Genomic DNA, 16,388 nt, shown 5'->3' on the forward strand with positions numbered 1-16,388 from the left:
CAATAAGGTCTCCCCCGAGCCCCCTTTCCTCCAGGCTAAACAGCCCCAGCTCCCTCAGCCGCTCCTCACAGGACCTGTGCCCCCGACCCTTCCCCAGCCTCTTTGCCCTTCTCTGGACATCCCCCAGCACCTCAATCTTCTTCCTATTCACATCAATAAAAGCTCTCTCCCCACAACAAAAGTTTCCTGATTAGAAGGGGTTGTTATTTCCAGGCTAGGACAAGATAAATAATAAACAAATATAATAAAAAAACCAAGAAAAAAATTCTTCCATTATTAACACTAACAGCTGAATTATATCAGATGCAGACTGCCCTGATTTCCATCTAATTAATTTATCACCAGAAAGACCTGCACTTCAGCAGCAGCTGACAACACAGCAATTACTACTTGAGTCAGCATCAGGGTAAACATTAAGCAGCTTGTTTTATTCAAATAAGGAGTTGTATTCTCATATCTCTGCACTTTGTACCACAAATGTACTGCAAAAGAATTCGCCTGGATTAGGCAGGAGCAGGAAGTGGTTGTGGAAACAGCTTTATCCAAAGACTCACCCTTAATGATCTTTGTGTATACAAATGACAGCGGAGTGGTAATTAATGAATTTCCTCTAAAAACAAACAAACAAACAAACAAACAAAAAAAATAGCAGTATACCAAGTAACCTGCAACCTAACTCCAGGGCATAAGACAGAAGATTTCCACCTACAGCTCTTGTTGCTGAGTGCCCAGCTCCTTGTGAGCACCAGTGCTGATAGCCACCCCCTCCCCACAAAGAGTTCAGCTGGCTCCTGCTCAGCCCCTTGCTCTTCCGTAGGGAAGGATCTCCCACTTTCCCCTGAGACCCCTTGGGGGCTCTTTGCCTTCTCCCCCAGGCTCCCCCTTGGCGCCCCTTTCCCTCTCTGCCCTCTGCTTCCCTCTATGCCAGGAGTCCAAAAAAAACTACACCTGAACTTCTGCCCAGGTTTTCTTTCCTGCAGAACGCACACCTCCTCTTCATTTGCTTTTTTATCTTCCTCATCTCCTACCCTTCCCTCTTCTTCTATTCTAGGTAACAGTGTTTTTTAAAAACTTCTTTCTATCATTTGATCATAACATGCCTGGCAATGTTATTTTCCCAATTTCACTTTGTTTCCCCACCTCCTTCACTCCTCATCCAGAGCATTTTTAACATTTTCTCACTCAGAAGCTTTTTCTGCAAGATGTAAGATGCCAAACACCACAAGTTTAGTCAGTAAGTGGAACTCATTGAAATGACTTTGCAAAGCTGTGAAACACTTACTTGGGAATTACTTTATTCAAAATAAAAACACATTGAAGCAAAGTAATTTTAGAAATAAAGATGTTTGCAGCATTCACAAACAGTCACCCACTTATCTGAGCATACATTTTTCAACAAGGCATTTGAGATGCTTCCCCTGCTAAAAAAAGGAGAGGGGGAGGACACATTTACAAAAACAAACCAACTTTGCTACCACTCTTTACAGTCAGCCAAAGATGGCAACACACTTTGAAAACTACAGATTTTGCTGCTTTTATGCTAGTGTTTAGCTACTTTTATGGTATCCTGTGAAAATTTCAATGCACCTGGAAGGTATGAAAGACAGATGTTGAAGGTGTTTATTGTCTTTATTTATTCCAACAGCATCCTGTATTCTAGCACACCTTGACATGGTTGGAACTTCCAATCAGTAGTTTTAGCATGTGGCACATTGCAGCATTTGATCACAGGTATCACCAAAAACCACATTCTCAAAGTAGTATTTGTAGAAGGCTAATTCTCAAAGGTGGCATTTTAAACTAAACTCAGCAGGCAAAACAAGCACAAATATCTACAGTTTCACATACCAGGGGATTATGTGAATTGCATCTTCTTTGGAATCTGTAAAAAAATACTAAAGTGCTTTTCAAATGTGTCCTCATTGATTAAAAGGACAGGTATTTTGTAAAAGTGATCAGTTGCACACCAACATCATTATGTTGTTTAAAGAGGCATTTCAACAGAAAGATAAATATTATCAGCACTTAATTTTAGCTTCTCAATTAAGCATAATTTTAAGATTTCCAGACAAAAATCCCAACCCTACAGAATCTATTTATTCATTGGAAAATACAAAATTAAATTAAATAAAGTGCTTAATTCTCCAGTACTCTCAGGTTTTAGAGCAAGTTCACTAGCACTGGTACCAAAATCAACTTTTTCATTGTACTAAGTTTTCAAGAACTTCATACCAAAAAACCAAACCCACAAGCCTATATAGTCCAAAGTTAACCTAACTAAATTGAAAAGAATTGAAAGTTCTCACACAAACAGTGGGATATCTGACCAACCAAATACGTAATTCAAAAATTAAGGCACTCTGTTATTCAAAACAAGTAACAGAAAACCTTAATTTAAATGCAAAATAACCATTTTACAGTCTTTGTTAGGCACTACCTGGCTTTTAAAACTTCAAGGTTAAAAGTGAAAAAACCAAACATTAATATAAAGCTAAAAGTTGTCTCTTCTTTTACAATTTAAGTTTTGTTTCTGCTATGGAATACCCAATTCTAAATTACATTCAAATTCACATTCTAGTCTTGTAAACTTGACATTAGGAGGGCTCCAGGTGCTCTCTAGATCTCCAGTGAGGGGAAAAAAATCTTTAGAAATGTATATAAGAACTTAATTAATGTGATAGGAAATTCTGATAGATTCAAAAGGAGTGTAAAGAGATTAAAGAATGATTAAGAACAACTGTTTAAGGTTAGTTGTTACATTGCCCCCTAAAAGATCACTTTCCATGTCTGAAATACAAAGCAAGACTGAGTGTCCTGCTCTGAAACAACCAACATGAGGTTTCCTCGGCAGCGGGTTTGACAGTGCTTAAGAGCACTAAGATTCTGCATGTGACAAAAGTACTGATACACTAATGCTGCATGAACTACAGATTCTTTTACTCTATATGGAAAATAATAAAGAGAGAGCCATTATATCCAAACCCCAAGTTTGCCAGCTTCCTCCAGTTCCATGGTAAATGTATAAGCAGCACCTGTACTGCTGTAGTGATGCCATATTTGCAGACTCCAGTTCCCAAAGCCAGAGGCTGTGGCAGTACCGTCCACACTGCCTGTGGATGAAAAACCTGAGCACCAGCCTTGACTTCAGGACTACATACTGCAGACTCTTGTGTTTTCCCCAGTGAGCAGCTGCTGGTCCCATCCAGCCTGCAGCCACTGCTGCCATGAGGTAAACAATGAATGCCAGAGGCAGCACAGATGTCTTGAATGCGTTTGGCACCAGAGAGAATGGAGTTCTGCTGTTTCTTGTTAGAGAATTCCGCTCTCGTTTGTATTCTGAGATAAAACATCTGCATCCAGATGCTGTACACTCATTTCATGGTGAGAATATGGCATATTCAAGGATTCATTTGGCCTCAAATCCTGGCCTTTCCAACTTGGTACCTGCTTTTTTATAGAGAGCCCTGAACCTCAAGGATATTTGGATCCAAGCTACTACACCTGTAAGTTAGTTGCAAAAAACAATCCTCCAAGGTTAAAAGTAATGTAATTTTGTAATTTCCAAAAAAATAAGTAATTATTGAAGCTCGGTTATAATCTTTCTTTTCACAGAAAATGCTAACAACTCATTAATATTTTTAACATTATATGATGTGTTTCACTCCTTTGGTAAATTAAATGTTTATGTGCGGCTTTTTTTAACAATTTTTTACAATTACTATTTGCCAGAACAGTAACAAATGTTTTGGACCATTCTCCCATAATCAACATTTGACAAACTGACCATTATAGGCAGAGGTTAAGCCCACCAAGTTTTAATATCAAATGAAAAACTATGCTATCAGTTCATTTGTGGAATGCAACAGCTGACAAAAAAAATCTTTCCAGAAGGCTAAATGGATCATTCTCACTGACTAGGAAGGTCTAAGCAGTTTGGGTTATTTTCTGGAAAGAAAGTAACAAAATAAGCTGGAAATAGTAAAAAAAAAAAAAAAAAAAAAAAAAAAAGTCTTTTAAAAGTGCAGTATTTTTTGCTTGATCTTTTTTGACACTGTATCATTTCTTCAAAGCTATTATGTTGAATGGACATGGAGCTAAAGTTAGACCAAATCTTCCCTCCAGAGATGGTTTTGCAGCATTTTCAGGGTACATAAAAGTAAAACTTTGCATAAGACTTGAAAAAATCAAGAACAGCTCCATTTTTGCCAACTGCTCTCCCATGCACACACGTTTACCTAAAGAACAGTCAGAAGAGAGGTATTACTAGTTTTATACAATTGACCTATTTGTTAACACACATGTAATTCCCCTGTGCTACTACAGTCCAAATAAGGCTCAAACTACTATTAAGCTATGACCTGTGAAGCTCTGGCCTCCTGTATTTGAGTCTAAGCCTTGCTCAGCTGTTCTAGTTCATATTAACAGTATTTACATCCAAAGCAAAAGTAGTATCAAAGGACAATTCATAATTTCTGTCTGGTGACTGGCTATTTAGGAACCCAAACCATTTTGCAAGCCACCAACTGTAATAATAAATCTACTTCTATAATTGGTCCTACGTGCAACTTTTACATCTCTCACCCCCAAGGCCCTACACTTGAACCACCACCACCCACCCACCCAGCTAATGACTCCATGTGGATTATCTTACCCATTCCAAAAGGAATGAATGACTCTTTCTTCATTAGCTGGCCATTTTCATCCAGAAATCTTGATGGCCGAAATTCATCTGGCTTCTCCCAAATGTTTGGATCTCTGTGTACTGACCACAGGTTGGGCACAATCACGCTACCCTTAGGAATAGTATATCCCTGGAGCACTTTAAACAAAAGCAGAGACAGAGATGTGACAAGTTGCTAGAAGGAAACATGGGAACAATAGCAGTAAAAAGACAACAAGAGGATGTCACAAAAAATTATATTGATCCCTAGCTGTGGGCTGCAAATGTAGCAAAAGCTGAAGGCAAAGGCGATCTGCTACCCTGCTTGAGTCAGGATCATACAAGCCTGAGCAGCTGGAAAGACACCAAATTAAACCAACAGCTTCTGCAGAGAGAAGGAAGCAGCAATTGTCAGAAATGTACTCTGCAGCACCCCAATATTGTGACCCACTTTCCTCCTGCTCCTGTGCTGTCACAGTGCCCCACCACAGACAAAGGATGGACTTTGAACTGTTGTGACACAAGGGTTTTGAAATTACTAGTCTCATTTCAGCTTGCTGCACCTCACTCCCCTGCAAATCAAAACATTTAGAAAAGCAGATCAATTCAGTAATAGGTTTAAAAGCTGAGTATTGCTCTCTCACACTGACTTTGGCCAGTGCTCAGCTATGTTTATGAAAACACATAGCTGAGTTGGAAGATGATATTTCTTAATGTTTTCTATACCTCTGGAGGTCAGTGGTATAAGCCTTTAGCAAACCAATTATTCTAAACTGATGTTTTCAGACCTCTGTGTCAGAATGCCAAGAACAGCTCTGCTGTTTCAGGTACAAAGCTGAAGTCTCAGCTGCCAGCTATGAACTTAGCACATTAGTCAATACATGCTGACCCCTAGAGAAGAAATCAATCGAGATTAGAAAAACTGCTGGATGTCAGGTCAGACATGCTGCCTACATAGAGAACTATGTCAAGGCCTCCTGCTTCCTATAAAGGGCATTTTACATATTTGTTTTACAGGTCTAATACATAAATGAGGTCTTTGCAAATTATCACTAGATATCCCATCAGATCTTCAGCCCCAAAGGAAATGCTGTAGTAACAAGTCTCTGGAAATGCTTACCAGCAGTTTCTGAGGCCATTCGAGGAATAGAAAGGGGAACAACTGCAGTCATCCTCTGCACTTCCATAATGGTTGCCTCTGTGAAGGGCATTTGAGCCTTGTGAGCAAGAGAGGGAACTTTGTCACGTCCTAGAACTGCTTCGATTTCTGCATGAACTTTCTCTATTCAAAGAGAGCAAGAAAAATAAAGAAGTCAAAAGACATGATATGTGAGAAGACATAATCTCAATTTCATTTGACTGTGCTTGCTTCACTGTTTACTTAGAGTTCTCAAAATTACTTCAAGATGTTATTCCTAGCAGAAACAGCTATGCCAACATTAGCCTTAGGAACAGACTCAGCCAAAGAGAAAACAACCAAGCACAATCTTGACAACAGTCAAGAGTAAAGCTACTGAGCTGACAGACATTGCTAGCACTGCAGTATTGGAAAAGTACAGGAAAAGTCCTGTTGCTGCTCCAAATGTATTCATAATCTTACTTTAGGAGTTTAATTACACAGTAATTTGAATGATGGGAAGATCAAGCTTCTGCTCTGCAATTAAAAACTTGAACAGTAAGAGAACTGTGTGCAGTGTGTGCCTGAGCACAAAGAGATGGAAAAGTTTTTCATGCAGTTGCTTTAGATCTCTTATTCTGGAGCAGGAATTCTGGTGCTGTTACTGCAAGCACTGAAGCCATTTAACTTGTTAAGGCCATTTCCTACTTTCTATTCACAGAACCTAAACTCAGGTATTTCCCATTTCCCCCAAAGGCAGCAGCAGATGCTCCTTTCCCTTTGCAGCCCTTCTGCAAAGTCAAAAAAATTCATGAGCTTATCAACTTTCTCATTCATGAGGAGCAAAAAAGATCAAATTATTTGCTTGCCCCTTTCATTTCCTTGTATGCTGAAGGCACAGCTAACAAATAATTCTCTTCATAGAAGTTTCCAAGATTCAGCATTTGCTTCACCTATGTATATACAGGATGATGTGCCTTTTCTTGCAGGTAACTTGCAATCTGGCTACACCACAAAAGACAATCTTGAAAAAGGACACCTCAAAACTAACCTTTATTCAATAATAATAAAAGTCAGTTTTTATTTTTACCCTTTATATCCTGCATACTTTGTGGTTGTTCCGCTTGCCTTTTCCAACCAGGGTGCTGATACTCTGAATTTTTGCTCTTTTCTCCTTAGCAGTGATACAAGATTAAATAAAACCTCAATGCAAAAGAACTGTCCCAGTTTCCCGAGCAGCATCCCCACTTGCTGCCTGAACTGCGTCTGAGGAGGCGCTGCTGCCACCTACTGGGTTTGCCCCAGAAGAAAAGCTCATGCATGAGGAATATTAAACACCACAAAAAATACAGCAAGACACGTGATGACGGTGTGACTTTCTTTGTGGGGAACAAAGCTCTTTCTTTCCCTTCTGTTAGGGACCTGCCATAGCCCTATATTCAGGCATGTATGTTCACAGTAATCTAAACAAATAAATAAAGTTTTCAATATTAAAAAAAAAAAAAAAAAGAGAGAGACTGTCTCATACCAAATGTCACAACAGGGCTTTATCCTGAACTCATTTGTTCATTGTTTCTAAAAATATGAGGAACTATACAGAGAGCAGCCAAAATGCTGCCCACATTTCCAGCTGCAAAATGTAAACTCCAGCAGCCTCTGCAACAGCATGTTATTTGAACTGCTCCACAACTTTTCATGTTTTTAAAAATCTCAATGATCTTCAGAAGTCAAGGACCAAAACAAAGTCAGGGAACAGAACAAACTAAATACTCCTCATGGCTTCACCATATTGTCCATCCACATCATTCTCTATTTCCATGTAAAAAGCAAAATTGTTTTCCAAAGAGAAAAATACTTTTTTTTCCTCCGATAGCCCTTAGTTTCCTTTCCATGACTGCAAGCAACTTTTGCTACTTCTAAAGGATACACAATTCAGGTATTTTCTCTAGGGAGGAAATACATTTAAGAGAAATGTATTACCAGGAATAAAAAAAGGGGCCCATACACAGCTCCAAGGCAATCAGGATATAAGGAATGGGATATTAAAAGTGATACAGTCTGAACTACTGAGCATATTTAGATTACTTGACAAGAGCCACAGCATAAGGGGAAATCAGAGAGGTAACAAAATTGTTAGAGATCAGCAGAAAAGTGAAAATTGACTAGCACATACACACACAACACCAGGCAGAAGGAAAAAAGGTTAAAAAAACAAACAGAAAACTCTTCTGGATTCCATTTGTGTAATTTAGAATGCATATAATCCATGTAAGTGCATATCAAGTCAAGCAGTGATAACAGACAGCATTAAAACAGAAGAATAAGCCTATGCAATAAAAGTTTGTTTCAGATTTGTCCCCAGTGAACTCTCTCCCTGTTCAGCAGTTTGTTTGACTTTGTGCAATAAACTACGATCTTGACCTATTTGAAGAGATTTTTCCAAACAGATCCAACTCAGGGTAGATGAGACTACTACCGGTCATGACCCACTTAGTTTTGAAAAATTCCAAAACCAGAGATTCTGTTAACTTTCAGGTCAATCTGTGTCACTCCTTTGCCATGTGGACAGGGCAATTTCTTTTCCTGGTATCTGAGCAGAATTTTCTTGCAGTAGGTTCTTTCCACTGCTTCCCTTCCCTTCCCTCCACAGCACACTTCAGGGGAGACTGCCTCCATCTTCTTAAAATCTTTTGATCAGACAGTTGTAGATAGCATAAGGTTCCCCCTCAGTCATCCTTCCCTAACACTGAACAAGACCAATTTGTTCTGCCTCTGTTTTTGTTCCCCCCATCCCTCATCATCAGCAACCCATCCAACTGCCCTGAGCACTGATGGGGAGAGGCCCTCTAACAACACTGGCAGCTGGTGCTGTGCATTTCTGCAAGTCCAGTTTGCTTAAGCTGTCTCTGATTTGATCCTCCTCTACAGCAGGTGCTGTTTTACTTCCCCAGACTCTGCTGCCAGGTCCAAGAACCTCCCTGCTCAGGGAGCCATAAAAGCAAACCTTAGCGCTATGGTCTTCACACATCTTCTATCACTACTACAAGCCTGGAATGTCACAACTGCCAAACTTTTTCAAACATGCTAAAGTTCCCTGGAATTGCTTGGGAAAGATAAAGTTGTCCCAAACTAGAAGAAATTCACAGGTTAAAGGGCTATTTAGCACTTAATATATAGCACTAACCCAGAAATCATCATAGAACAGCAGGATAGAAGATGCCTGATTACATACCAGCCTTTCAAATCACATATACAACACAAACTGCTGGCTCTCCAAATGATTCCTTGCTGTTGCTGCTTGCTTCTGTTTCTGAGCATCCATCTGGAGCTTTACAGTCTGGAATAAATCACCTAGAATAAAAGTAATCTTACCTTGTACTTCAGGGTAGAGAGACATGTAGAGCAGGCACCACAGCAACGTGTTGGAAGTAGTATCAGTGCCGGCAATGAAGAGATCACCGATGATAAAAAACAGGTAATCATCATTAAAACTGCTCTCCTTGTTGCCCTTCTCTTCCTCAGCATGGATGAAGTACATATCAATGAAGTCCCTGGGGTTTGCTGCATCCAGTGTATCCCTGTGCTGGGCAATGATTCTCTTCAGAAAAGCAGTAATGTCCAACTCGGTTTGCCGAAGCTCGCGGAAGGGCCCAAAGGGAAGGTAGTAGAGCCAGGGGCAGATGTTGACCAGGATCATGTAGCTGTTCACACTCAGCTCCAGGGCACGGGCCATGTTCTTCAGCATCGTCTTGAACTCATCATCTTCGTAGTTAAAGCGCTTGCCAAAGGCCATGGAACAGATAACATTGGACACCGCATTGCGAATGATTGGGAAGGGATTAAATGAATCCTTCCCGTGCTTCAGCATTTCCTCCTTTACAAAGTTCAGCTCCTCGATGATTTTAGGCTCTAAGCTGTGTCTCCCTACTCCAAAATGACGCAGTGTTGACAGAGAGAATTTCCTCTGTTGCTTCCACACAGGGCCATAAGGTGCAAAAATAACACCTGAAAGAAAAAGGAAGAGACTGAAACCAAAATGCCCAACTTTCAATTAGAAATAGTTAGCCATGCCTGCAACCCAAGAGCCAGAAAAGAAGGAAATTACACACAGCAAATCTCTCCCAACACCTATCTAGGAGCTAGAGGAAAAACACAAGGTTCTTTATCATAGCTTTTGGAAATCCTGTCCCTCCTTTTCCTCGTCACTGAAACAAATATCCAAGTTACATCACTAGTTTCATTAGACTTTGCAAGAAACAAATAGATGGAGAAGAGGGAACAGTTAGTCTGGGATATATGTTAGATACAGCCTTTTCTCCCCAGTATCCTGAGACATGAACTTTTTCAGCAAGACATAACAGAAGACATTAAAACACAAACTGATTTGCATTTTTCCCCTTCGTGTTATACAAACTTTTTGCCAGTGTGTCTAGTACAAGCAAGCTTTATTTTTAAGTTATAATAAAAATACAGGATACTCACACTGCAAGAAAACTGGGAAGGTGAAAGCAGGTTCAGAGACACTTGGCAAAATCCTGCTTGATATACATCTCAACAGTTTTGATGCCTGCAGGCACTTGTTCTAGATGATTGTGTCATTAAGAAACACCATTTAATTCCCAATTACTCACTTTCAAACAGCAACATCTCTTATGTTGAATTAAAAGACCACACCAAAGACACCACAGGGTAACAAATACACAACCTGCAATTTCTAATGTACTCCAAGGTTAACCTGAGAAAGTTTAGTCATCAAACATGATCTAGTTCTGGATTTGTTCTAGTAAAACAACACCACTTTTTTAAAATTATTTTTTCTGGAAACAAAAAGGTACTTTGTAAAAGCAACATCAGTTCTTCATCCGTCAACTGCAAACCTTAACCTTGAATTTAAATGGAGAAATGGCCATAAGAAAATAGAAGTAGTACATAAGTACTAGAAGATGCATCAAGTTTCAATACTTAACATTACTTACATTTCTACTACAAGTTAATGTTCCAACTTCTTAATGCTCAAAGAATACAAACACATGACCTAGCTTCAAACGTCCTAAATAAGAACATTAGGAAGAGTCAGGACAAGCTCAGAATCAGCTAAATTTCATTTTCTCTGCATGAAGACATTCCTCAGGCAATCTATTCAAATGCCCACTTCCTGGCCCTTCAAAAAACAGAACCAAAATCTTTCCAGATTTTCTTTCTCAACTGTTTCCTGTTAGCACTGGTGTCCTCAAGTGGGTTAAGTGAAAAAACAGGAGTATTTGGGGCTTGGATTTGGCCAAGAACCAACCTGGATTGAATTTGGCCAAGAACCAAGAACCCTGGGTCTCCAGGGTTTGTGGCTGGGTTGCAAAAGAAACATGGATTTCTTGGAACAAAACAAAGTTATCACTGTTTCTATCCCACAACAACTATCTCTAAAACAAGCTATGCACCCACAGTCTCTTCCCTTTTTTTTCGGTTAGGAAAATTAGTTTTAGGATCCAAATACATTAAATAAAACAAAACAGATCTATTGTCTTGAATGTAAAAGAGACTTGCCTAGGCCCACAGAAAAGCTGACACCAACAACAAATGTCCCCACACGTGGTGAGCCTCTCCAGCAGTCCTGCAGAGAGCATCGGTGTTTTCTGATGTCCCCAAACCCCAAACTGCTGCAGAATACTAACAACTGATTTGTAAATTGGGAAATAATTACATAGAAGACAGATTAAGGAAGAAGAAGAGCATAAAGACAGAACAGAGGAAAGAGAAGAAAGCAAACTCTCAACTGCATCCCTAGCAAGCTACAATAGTCCTTTGCTGATTTCAAAGAAAATCTGCCTGCCCTAAAAAGCCAAGTTACTCAGCACAGACATCTCTACTCTTTAAAAAACCACAAACAACAAAAAACACCCTCCCCTGTAAAGAAATTAAAGCAAAACAAAACAAACAACAAGAAAACCCTGAAGCCCACACAATAATAAATTCTGAAGCAACAATAACCAGGACTTCATGCTCACTACAGATGCCCAATTTCTATGAGCTGATAATGAAACCCTTTCAATACAACCAACAAACTCAGAAAACCAGAGAGTTCATTTTATTCCCCCTTTTCACACAAAAAAAAATTAAAATCCTCACAAGAAGCAAAGGCTTACTTACTCTCCTCCATCCCCCACATTTTTTACTGCTAGCTCTAGTGCTGCTACAATCCTGAGAACACTGACAAACACAGCACTCACGACATTTAAAAACATCCAACTTCTGTGTTGCCAGATGTCCACATGTGGATATGCACAGGACAGGGCTATAAAGGCAGACAACCACTCTGACTCCATGTACTCTGCAGATTCAGTCTTTGCTACCTCTCGAAGCTACACAATACAAAAAACTAAAATACTAAAATCAGACCACAGAAATGTCTTGTTTCTCCCCAGTCTACTACTTCTGTTTCTGCAAACATATGTGATGATGAATTAAGAATTGACTACTACCTTCTCCCTTAAGTTCTTATAGCATTTTCTATCCAGCCAAGAAGGCCTCCCTCACTTGCTAATCATGTTGCTGAAATGTAGTATTTGCCATTTCTGATACTTCTACCTGCTGTCCCCCAGGCACAATTATTTTCTTTTCATCTTATATGCAATAGAACCACGCAGCTTCCATCCCATACCTGGGAGGGCAGCTCAAGGTAAAGACAAAATTATACCAGCAAATGTAGCTCACAAGAAAATACCTCTGTAAGTTCTCACCACAATAGCTCACTTACAGAATGAAGGAACCTAAAGAACCCAAGGACATGCAGGAACCCAAAATGGACACTAAACCTCCCAGAGCTGTAGTACCCAAATTGTGAATGGTAGAGCTGAAGTTACCCATCATCCTGCCCTTACTGTTTCCTTTCCTAGTACAAACAACTGCTGCTGTCCTGACCTGCAGAAACATCTCACCCACAAAACCCTGAAATTATCACCCAAACTGATCTTAAGAGGCCTCCAGTTTGAGTGCTGTAACCTGTCTGCCTCCCCCATAAACCACAGACGGAAAAAGCAATGCTCACTAGCACAAACGCAGCATGGCAGAGGCTCAGTCATCTCCTCATGCCACCACCAAACCCAAGGCAGCACAGGGACAGCACCTGCAGCTTCCACTGGCATTTGGAGAACCAGCTTGTGGGGGGCAGTGGCCCCACTGCCCACATTCACCCTTTGTGCACTCAGAACACACCAGCCCTGTGGTTCACTCTACAATATTCCTGCATCTGGGGCAATCCAGCATGCTGCTAACATGAGCACCTTAGAACAGCTGGGGATGTTTTATGGACCCCTGGGCAGCCCTGATGCTGCAGTCCTCATGCCTATGGTGACCTTACAGATGAAACCAAACCCAGAGCAACACAATGTCCCTGCCACAGCGCAACACAGACAGGCACCATCCCTGGGCTTGCTTGCAGCATGCTCTGGCTGTGGACAGCAGGTTCCTGGTACATCCAGCTCTCCTGGAGCACCCACTGGTGGAAGCTGCCAACCGCCCTGGCTACTCTTCATATTCAAAAAAGTCTGATAAAAAACAAGATACATATGAAATTCATAGCATTCAAGGAAAAAAAAATCTACCATGAGCCTCAACATGAGGTTTTACAGCACTGCTAAAATTATCTAACTTCTCTTCCCTTTTCCTCCTCCAGTTCTTGCTGAAGTACTGCACCTAAAAATACGCGTGATAACAACGTGCCCGTGAGATCTACCTTGGAACAATATCATTAAACCAACACAATTAATCTTTTTTTTTTTTATTCTTTTAACTGATTTCAGCAATGGTACCTCATAGCATTTTAATAAACATGATCTAGTTCCCTCACTTTCTTCTCTCTTTACTAGGGCAATTCTGGTATGGGGGGGAAAAAATAAATATTCATGTATTTAAAAACCAGATTTTCCTAGCCTTGGAAAAAAACAAAAAAAAGGTAAGTTTCATCACAAGCTAGCACACTAACAAGCCTTCTGGGGTCCACCTCCTAAACTGAAAAAGGGTAAGTATAGTTCCATAAACACAGAGATCAGTAATGCCCGAAAAACTAAACATGAAGAAATTCTACCTGCAGTATTGCTAGCATGTTTTTAAACCCTCCATGCCTTTTTCCTGCAAAAGCTAGTAACTCTCCTTTGGACTCCTAAAAAAAAAAAAACAAACAAAAAAGACAACCAAACCCAAACATGCTCAGTAAGTTTTGACAAGCAAAATAACATATTTGCAAATATCTCAGCAACAGTAGCTTGCACACAGGCAGCGCGGACTGCGCAGCCATGGGACTCCACAGAAGCCTGATCTCTGCCACTGCTACCTTGGTAAGAGCTGGGGGAGTGCCCAATTTCATACCACTGCCCAAGTACTCAAAATTTCTTCCCCTCACACAGCCAAAATCAGAAAGCCCCCAGGTGACAGACCAGCTCTGCCTTAAACCCCTGCACAAATGGCAGCTACAGAAACAATGAGGTTGGAAAAGACCACCGAGATTGACTCCAACCCATGACCGAAGACCACTTTGTCAACGGGACCATGGCACTGAGTGTCACAATCCAGCCTTTCCATAAACACCTCCAGGGGCGGTGATTCCACCATCCCCCTGTGCAGTCCATCCCACTGTCAAACCACCCTTTCTGTGAACAAATTCCTCCTAATGCCCAACTTACACTTCTCCTGGTGCAACTTGAGGCCCTTTCCTGTTGTCCTATCCCTCAGTACCCAGGAGACCAACCCCGCCCTGGCTGCAAGCCCTTTGCAGGCAGTTGGAGAGAGAGATAAGGCCTCCCCTTGAGCCTCCCCTTCTCCAGCCTAAACCAGCCCAGCAGCTCCTCAGTCTCTATCCTGCACACGGAGCTAAAGGCACCGGGCACTTCAGTCACCCAGAGATGCTCCGTGGTGCACGGCATCGCACTGCCAACTTCGCGGGGATGCTGCACCTCAAGGCAGGGCGAGTTTCTCTCTGTCAGCAGCAGGGCGAGGGACACAGGCGAAGAGCAAAAAGCAAGTAAACAGTTCAGTCCACAATTCGTGGGAGTTAGATATAAATTTCGGCAGAGCAGCCCCGATCCCGAGCAGCCCCCGCTCCGCATCGCTTCCAAGCATCACTCCGGGCACCTCCAGGCGTGCGGCAGCTGCCCGGGCGGGTCTCGGGGTGCCCCCGGGCGGGTCTCGGGGGGCCCCCGGGCGCTTACCCTTGTTGTGGGTGATCATGAGGACGATGGGCACGGAGGGCCGGTCGCTGAACACCTCCGCCTTCTGCACCAGCGCCTCCCGCACCGCCCCGAAAGTGTTGAGGATGATGAATAGGCGGTTGCCCACGAAGAGCCGGAAGATGCTGCCGTACATCTTGGTGAGGCCGGTGAGGAAGACGTGGGGCGAGAAGGCGGGGGAGAGCCGGTCTCCCTTCACATCCACCGCCCATCTGCGCAGCAGCGGAGGCGGCAGAAGGGCGAAGGCGAAGTTGCCCACGAGCGGCCAGGGCGCGGGGCCCGGCGGCAGCCCCGACAGCACCCGCGGCCGCCGCCGCAGCAGCCAGTAGCAGCCGAGCCAGCACAGGGCCACCAGCAGCAGCTCGGTGGCCGTGGGCGGCCGCAGCAGCCACGTCCGAGCTTCCGTGCTCGTCCCCACCATCTCCGCGGGCAGCTGCACCGCCGGCCTCGGCTCGCCGCCGGCGCGTAGCGGTTTAAGATGGCGGGGGCGGGCGGGAGGCGAGGCCGGCGGCGCCCTGACCCCGGCCCGCTGGGCCGCTGGGCGGGGAGCGGGGAGCGGGGCCCGGCCCCGACACCGCCCCGCGCACGGCAAGGCGCCACAGAGCCCCGGTTTATAAAGGATTAAACATAACCTGCTGTCCTGCTCGGGGAAAAAAAACAATAACAACAAAAATGAGCGCTCCTCCCCACCCCCCCTCGCAGCACTTGCTTTCAAATGCTCCTTACGCAAATGTCTATTTTTTTAGCTGTTTAGAAGGGAAGGAAATGCAGATGATCCTTTTTCCCGTTCCCAAACACAAAAATCCGGCAGTTCCAGGGAAAACACCGAAACTTTCTGTTTCCAGAGCCAAGGACGAACCTAGAACCGTGTCCCAGCTTTAGGTGCCCTGCTTGGCAAATGCAGAACAGCACAGTGAGGCTTCAAAGAGAGGCGCTTAAAATTTAGAGGAAAAAGACATGTAGCTCTCCTCCTTTCCCTCAAATAAAATAGTAATAAAAAACTCAAACACAGACACAAAGACCCAAAACACACCCAAACACCCCAATCCCCCAAGCCTACCCAGAAGTGGTTTTGAGGGTAAATTGCCCCTCCCTCTAGTAAACACCTTAGTGCACTCTTCCCAGCTGATCAGCAATATAAAATTTAACCTCTAGAGAGGTAATTAGACAGCATAAACTGCCACTGTCTGATCTTCCCAATAATTTACTGCAGCATCTTCCCAATAATTTACTGCACCCACTACAGTGGGTTTAGTAAGTGCTCTCGATATACCCTCACTAACAGAGAAAAGTATTCATGTTTTGCCCACAGTGCTCCTTCTATAAAGTGATCCCCAAAAAACAAAACAATAGACAGAATAAAGGGAGCTTTCCCAATAAAAAGGGTATTGCT

General features: G+C 42.5%; 1 protein-coding gene across 1 annotated transcript; it reads right to left on the reverse strand.

The window, feature by feature from the left end:
• Positions 1 to 1,278: 1,278 nt before the first annotated feature.
• CYP2U1 (cytochrome P450 family 2 subfamily U member 1) lies at positions 1,279 to 15,866 on the reverse strand. Its single transcript, XM_071431785.1, has 5 exons — positions 14,978 to 15,866; positions 9,150 to 9,782; positions 5,781 to 5,942; positions 4,652 to 4,819; positions 1,279 to 4,235 (listed from the first exon to the last, which is right to left on the reverse strand). Exons 1-5 carry the CDS (start codon positions 15,414 to 15,416, stop codon positions 4,057 to 4,059), a joined length of 1,581 nt encoding a protein of 526 aa, XP_071287886.1. The 5' UTR covers positions 15,417 to 15,866; the 3' UTR covers positions 1,279 to 4,056.
• Between the last annotated feature and the right edge of the window lie 522 nt (positions 15,867 to 16,388).

The sequence above is a fragment of the Agelaius tricolor genome, unplaced genomic scaffold (assembly GCF_023055355.1).
Source record: "Agelaius tricolor isolate 1412-34295 unplaced genomic scaffold, bAgeTri1.0.p SCAF_8, whole genome shotgun sequence".
NCBI lineage: Eukaryota > Metazoa > Chordata > Aves > Passeriformes > Icteridae > Agelaius > Agelaius tricolor.